The sequence below is a fragment of the Arachis ipaensis genome, chromosome B10 (genome assembly GCF_000816755.2).
Source record: "Arachis ipaensis cultivar K30076 chromosome B10, Araip1.1, whole genome shotgun sequence".
Lineage (NCBI taxonomy): Eukaryota > Viridiplantae > Streptophyta > Magnoliopsida > Fabales > Fabaceae > Arachis > Arachis ipaensis.
The window spans coordinates 129305402-129312953 of record NC_029794.2 but is presented as its reverse complement, the minus strand read 5'-3'; the positions used below and the strand labels follow the sequence as shown (position 1 = coordinate 129312953).

General features: G+C 40.4%; 1 protein-coding gene across 1 annotated transcript; it reads right to left on the bottom strand.

The window, feature by feature from the left end:
• LOC107622973 (receptor-like protein kinase FERONIA) lies at positions 4686-7470 on the bottom strand. The gene has a single exon (XM_016325058.2). It carries the CDS (start codon positions 7244-7246, stop codon positions 4781-4783), a length of 2466 nt encoding a protein of 821 aa, XP_016180544.1. The 5' UTR covers positions 7247-7470; the 3' UTR covers positions 4686-4780.

Below are 7552 nucleotides of genomic sequence, written 5' to 3'. Positions count from 1 at the left end.
AAAGGAAGAGCTAGACTCTAAAGTCTTACGCTTCCTCCTCTCGGGCTCAGGAGAAGGTCGGGCGGAGGGAGGCGGCTGAGAGAAAGCTGAAGAAGAAATCACGATAGGCTGGGAGGGAGTCCCAACGTTCCGAGGAGAAGGGGGAGGAGGAGCAGAGATAACCGCCTTGGAGCCACCAGTCCTGGCTCGAGACCTCGCTTTGACCTCCTGGACTCTCTGGTAAGATTCCTGAGCATTCTGCTTCGCCATCTCTACAAAAATAAGAAGTAACTAAAAGTTAAACAAGTGGGTACAAGAAATCATAAGTCGGAAGCAAATTAGAAAAAGCTACCTAGCTGTGCCTGGACAAAGGTCGGGGACCCCTGGAGAAACTTTTTAGTGTCCAAATATGGGGCCCTCCCCCACACTTCTCGGAGGAACCCCACAATGGCTGCTTCTACCTCGTCCAGGTCGTCCAGACCATATTTCTCGCAGGGGGAGGCCTCCAGCTAGTATAGAGGAAAGCGAGGAGAAGAACTCTCGTCCAAGAAAAAGGGGTGGTGACCTTCTACAACTTGAACTTTGAAAAAATAGTTTTTAAAGTCGTGGAAGGATTCGTCAAAAAGGGTGAAAACTCTCCGACCTTGTATGGCTCGAAAAGACACCCACTGTTGCTTGTTATTTAGCCCACTGAAGGGCTTGGTCATATGGAAGAGATAGAAAAAAAATTCTCAGAGAAGTCGGGAACTCCAAAGCCTGGCTAATAAATTGATAAATTTTCAAAAAACCCCGAGAGTTGGGATAAAGCTGAGTAGGGGCAACTCGGCAGTGACGCAACACAGACATCTCAAAATTTGAAAAAGGAAGGAAAACACCCAAACGGGTGATCATGCACTCATACATAAAGAAAAAATGAGGGGCCGCCTCATTGACCCTCCCAAAACAAACCCGGTCTTCTGGACCCGGGACTACCAATTCATACTTCGGCTCATCTTCCTCAGAAGTACAAATTCTGTGGTGAGTACGAAGATGGGTGATAAACTCAGTATCGACCGAAGGCTCCTCCCCTAGGACCGTGACATCAACCCACTGAGAAAGAACATCTACGGAAGCCATTTCTTTTCTTAAAAAGGTGACAAAAAACCTACAAGGGAAAAAGAAAAGGAAAATAAAAAACACGGTCTCTAAAGGGGGGGAATACGGAACTAAACAGAGGACTACAAACCAACCTATCTACAAAATAAAGGCATGCAAATAGAAAGCATGATTACAGAAGGAGAAAATGCTAACCTTTATCTGAAAATGAGGTTGGAGGAAGTAGAAGCCTTCGAAACACAAAAGTGCAGCACGAACAAATGAAGAAGAAATTTGAAAAATCGCAGAAACGAAACAACGAAAAAGAGGGAAAGTATTTATAAACATGTTAGGGACACAATGGTAAAAGCGAGGCAGTCATTAATGAGAATGCACCGTTACCAAGACCATCAATCCCTACGCATATCCCTAACGGACGCGACGTTTGATTAGACGTAACTGTCAGAACCAAAAGGTCACGAAAAGTCACGTCGGTTTCAGAACATCACGTCGGTCCTCCAACAAGTCGGCTACAACCCCGAGTAGAATACTCGAACCCAAATCTTAAAAAATTGGGCTCGAGTAGGGGCACTGTTCATACCCTGACCCAATGATAAGGCCCAGGTCTAAATAAAAGGCCCAATCCCAAAGGATGAGCCCCGCATTTCACCCACCTTCCTCCCAGGAAGTCGGTTCCTACCCCGACTTACTCTAAAAGAAGTCGGGAACGAGAGTTAGCTGGCAGATAAACACTCGTTTGAATGAGTAACTGCCCCTAGAATCTCTCTAACCACTTCTAGGAGCCATATCTTAACCTCCCTAAGATAAAGGGACGGTTAACACCCTAAAAAAGTGGCACTACTTCAACGGTGGTTATTGGTTCACCACTATAAGTACACTGACATCCCTCAGGTATCTCTAAGTCCCAATACTCTCTAGACCTGCTCACACCCTTGCTGACTTAGGCATCGGAGTGTCTTTGCAGGTACCACCCCCCATTCGTTCATACTCACAAGTCGGACGGAGGCCCCCAAGGTGCAGACTCGCTCAAAGGCTTCCTTCCTCAGACGATTGGGCTAACCTAGCAAGTCCAGCCCACCATCTCCGGTTACCCATCGTAACAAATAGCATGATTTAACATATTTATAATACACGCACAACAATTAAATACAAATTGTGATGTTTATAAAATAAAATCGCAAAATATCTTCTTAAAATTAGAATACAAATGTCTAGGACAGAACCGATGATCCACTCCGGATAATAACTCATCAAAAGCTGAAACTAATCCTGCAACATTTACATAATTCACTTTTTTAGGGACATGATTAACCTAAACATAAATAGTGAGTACAATATTAAAATCGAACACATCCAAGTGAGAATAATTGAAAAATACAATATGCTCTGTTAGTATAATCGACCGTAGGATAACATTAAATTACTTTTATAAACGTTAGGAATACAAATAGGATGATTTAATCCTTAGGAATACAAATAAGATTTATCCCAAATATTAGAGATAAAAACGATACTTTACTCGTTTAATTTCTATATAAATTATCTTTTATTTCTAATTAGAGATAAGTTCTGATAATTGAATTATTTTATTATTCTCATACATTTTCGATATTGACTTGATTGCGTTGTTTAATGGCTCACATTTTTTAAAATCTAAATATAAATAAGTTATAATTTATTTTATAAATTGGAGTTCTTTATTTTTAAAAAATATTTTATTATAAGTAATTAAATTAATTTTATATCTATTTGAGTTTAATTAAATTTAAATTTTTATATATAGTTGTGTTTTAATATATCAAATTTTTATAATTATCCATTTAGGATATTTATTATAACTTGAACAGTTAACTCAACAGTTTATAAACGCGACACATGTCCTATAAAAAGACACCACATTATTACCATTTGATTATATTCTCTTCTTCATTCGGCCCAAGCTTAGAAATAGAAAGAGAGAACGCGAAAAATTTTCATAGAACCTGAAAGGAATTAATACTCAAAATGACCTCTAAAATTTGACTACCGACTTAATTTAACCTTTTAATTTTTAATTGATCCAATTTATACCCTGAAATTTTAAAGCGTGACTCAGATTGATCCTTTTGTCCAATTCCGTCACTGGAGTGATGATGTGGCACCCAAATCTCACCACATGTCTCTCCTTTCTCTTACCATCACCATCACCACCTCCCTTCTACTAACACTCTCTCTCCCCAACAAACAACAACATTCACAACCCATCAACACCCACACATTTCTACCGCTATAGCTTTGAAGAGCATAATACCTATACTCATCATTCCTTCATGACTGCAAGCAGACAGCAAACCAATGAATGTGACATCGTTAGAGGCAACACCATGAACCATCATTTGTGAAAAGAGCTGCAATGCTTGCTTACCATAACCATTCACCGCTATGCCGCAAATAACGGCACCCCAAGAAATAACATCCTTATGCACAATTATGTTGAAAATCTTGAACCCCGTTTTTATATAACCATACTTAGCATATATGTTGAACAATGCATTCTCAATGTTACCATCAATCACAAGGTCACACCATCCATTGCCCCAAATTCGAAACACCCTCACCCATTGCACCCATCTTTGTGGTCTTATTAAGAGGGATCTAAAGTGTGGTGTGGTGTTGTGTTTCTTTTTCTTTTTCTATTTCTCTTTAATTTGTTAATATTAGTGATTGCTAATGTTGTTTGCTGGGGAGGAAAGAAGTTAGTAGAGGAAAGATGGCGATGGTGATGGTGAGAAAGAGAAGGATCAAATAATAGAAAGGTCCTTCATAAATGGCGGTGGACATGTGTGGGTGTTGGTGGGTTGTGAATGTTGTTGTTTGTTGGGGGTGGGAGGGGGGGTGTTAGTAGAGGGGAAGTGGTGATGGCGATGGTAAGAGGAAGAAGGAGAGGCATGTGGTGAGGTTTGGGTGCCATGTCATCATTCCGGTGATGGAGTTAGATAGAAGGGCCAATCTGAGCCACGCCTTAAAATTTCAGGGTATAAATTGGATCAATTAAAAACTAGAGGATCAGATTGACTCGGTGATCAAATTTCGGGGGTCATTTTGAGTATTAACTCAACCTAAAAGCTTTCGAGTTCAATTTCTTGAGATCCGTAATTTTAATAAAAAATTTAATCCGGTAAAAGTGTTCGTATTTTCTTCTTCTATATATTGGCGTTATTTTTTTTTGGTAGAAGTTGGGGGTGATGTAGCTCTTCTTTTTCTTGAGTTCGACTAATTAGAATTCTAGAAGACAGATGATTTTTTACATTTTTTTCTTTAGCAGCTTGATCAGAAAATTTTTTCAGAGTTTTCATTGTGTTGATTCTACACAGAAATAGAATTTGATAATTTTATAATAATTAAATGTAAATTTGATAAGTGAATGTTGGTTTGATTAATTATTATTTGAGTTTGAATATGTTTATGTTAAATTATTGTTATTTTCTTAAGATTTTGATTCGGTTAATTATGAGCAGTCCGGGAGTGTTTTGATTATTTTGAGAGTAAAAATGAATTTTCAAAAATTTTAAAACTTATATTAACTAATTTTAAATTAAATAATTTATATATTTAATTAAATTATTATTTAACCATTTTTAATGATCAATTTAATATGGATGCATGGATGCGACTGGTAGCCTTATTTTAGATGTGGCGTTATCCCCATCATTTCCATCTTACACAGTTACACATTGCTAATTTCAAGCATTTCAGGTGCAGTAACAAGATGTTCTTGATGCGTCTCACCACTCTCTTGCAGTTTCAATGCAAACTCCAAACACCAAACAATTTCATCCATGGAAGGTCGTTGGGAACCATCTTCATGCAAACATCTCACACCAATCTCACCAAACTTCGTCAAGCATTCCGGTGCAATCTGACCCTTCAATGCTTTGTCCACAATCTGATCCAACGTGCCATCTTCATAACAAGATACAGCCCAATGAGCAAGTGACATCTGTTGTTTTTCCACTGTCCTCATCAAAGGCGGCCTTCCACACAGCACCTCAAACAGCACTACTCCAAAGGAGTACACGTCAGACTTCACAGTTAAACGCTGTCGTTTATAGTATTCTGGGTCTAAATACCCAAGACTGCCCTTCACCACAGTGCTGATGTGGGTTATTGAAATGCCAGAGGGTCCTATTTTGGACAAGCCGAAATCAGAAACCTTGGCCACCCATTTCTCATCCAGTAAGATGTTGGTGCTCTTTACATCGCGGTGAATGATATTGTGGATCGCACCTGCATGGAGATAATGCAACCCCTTCGCTGCTCCTATGCAGATATGCAACCGTTGCTTCCACGAAAGGGAAGGGTTACTACTATTGTTGTAGAGATGATCTTGTAAGGTTCCTCGATCCATGTAATCATAGACCAAGAGCATCTCGTTGCTCTCACAGCAATAACCAATGAGGGAAACAAGGTGGAGATGCCGCAGTTGAGAGAGAATCTGAATTTCGGTCATGAATTCCTGAGCCCCTTGTTGTGAACCCGGTTTTAACCGTTTGATCGCGACTGGTGTTGAACCTTCGTCGATGTAGCCTTTATACACGTTGCCAAACCCTCCCACTCCGATAAGGAGGAGCTCATCGAAGTTGTTGGTGCCTGTTTTTATCTCAACCAAGGAAAATCGACGACAAAGAGCGGATGGCAATGGTAAGGTTTGAGTGTTGGCTTCTTTGGAAGATCTCTTTCTGGTCTTTTTCTTCTGTTTTCTAAGGATGAAGAACACTAGAATGAAATGAAAAATGAATCCAGCAGGGACAACAGAGATTATTATGATTATTATGATCCTCTTGATTGAGATTTGAACAGAGACAGAGAAGTGTGGTGGGGCAAATGGATGAGGAATAGGGTCAGGGTTGGGTCCTGCCAGGTTATTAGACGCAGGGTCACTAATTTTGAAGATTTCAAGGCCGTTCAAGAAAGCGTCGCTGTACCACGTGCGTGATGCAGGATGGAATTGGAGTGAAAGGTTAAACTTGTCCTGAGTAATCCCTTGGCCTTGGATCATAACTGCGTAGTCTCTCTGTACAGCAATTCCCTCTTGCTTGCTCCATTTTAGAACATCCGCACGGTCCTCCGCCAACTGGCCTGCTATGTAGATGTTGAACACTCTGTCACCGGTTTTATTAATGCTTGGGTCTAGCTCGCAAAAGTGAAGCCTGAGCATGTAGGTGAAGCCAGAATCAACAGGGAACTCCCAGGTCAAATTGGTCATTTGGTTGAGAGTTCGATTCCTGCCCATATGACGTGATGTTGTGTAGAGTTCAATGGGTGCTTCATAATCAGGACTCACAGTGATGTTCATCTTTCCCGTCATATCAGCAGATAGCGCATACAGAGCACTTGGCGTTCTTAAATAATCAGCATCATCTCCTGCCCAGTTCCTGAGCATGCCAGTATCAGCTTTAGGTGTGATTGTGTTGCCGCCAACTTTGATTCTGTAGTCTGTCTGCAGGGCGCTACTGTTTTGCATAGTGTATGCGGCGCCTGGCTGACCCACAAATACAACTTCTTGTCCGGTGGGTTCAGTGAAGTAGAGATCACTGGGCATGGCCACCACTTCAATTCCATTCACAAACGCGTAAGAATTTGGATGGGATGTGTTTGGAGTGAAGATTAGGTTGATCCTCTGCCCATCATCCACGTTGATGATGTATTCTTTAAAGATGGTGTCGCTGTTTGCAGCATCGGCGTTAAGCGAAACGTTGAAATCCTTAAGGAGTGTGAATCCCTCGGATTTGACCGTGAAGAAGGCGTTATGACGGTCAAAGGCAGCGTAAGAAGCAGGGTAGAAGAAGAGACGAACAAATTTCCGGCCAACTGTGACCGGGAAGGAGTAACTGAATTCAGAGTTAGACAAGCGAGCACTGGTATATGGAACCTTGTTCGGAGAAGGTTGTGTGGCTGGTTGAGCAACGATGGTTTTTGTGTCTTGAAGAGTTAAGAGCTTTGAGTCTATGTCTCCGCTCCATGACCTTCCACCGTCGGAGAAATTGCCAGTTGAGCCACAGTTTATGGTGAAACTATCAACTGGAACATAAGCTTCAATAGCTATAGCTAAGTCCGAGAGGAACAGGAAAGAAACATAAAGGAGAGTGGATATGGCAGAGGTTATGCTATAAGTATAACTCTTCAAGTTCATGGTTGAACAAGGAGAGTCCGGTGTTTAATTGCAGATGAGGTTTGAAGCAAAACGAATCAGTGAAATTATGAATAATTAATGAGGTGAGGCCATTGTTCCGATTCCCGTAATTACTAGGAACTGGGCAAGTAGTAAAATGCATGATTGTGACCCTAGTGACCCCCTAGTTCCGTTATTTGACTTGTTCAACTTTTGAAAGATTAATGTTGATATATGTTTTACTTTTGGATACACTCTTATTGGTTATATTAAAAATTTAAAATGATAAAAAATTTAGGAAATTAACTATAATATAAATCAACTAGC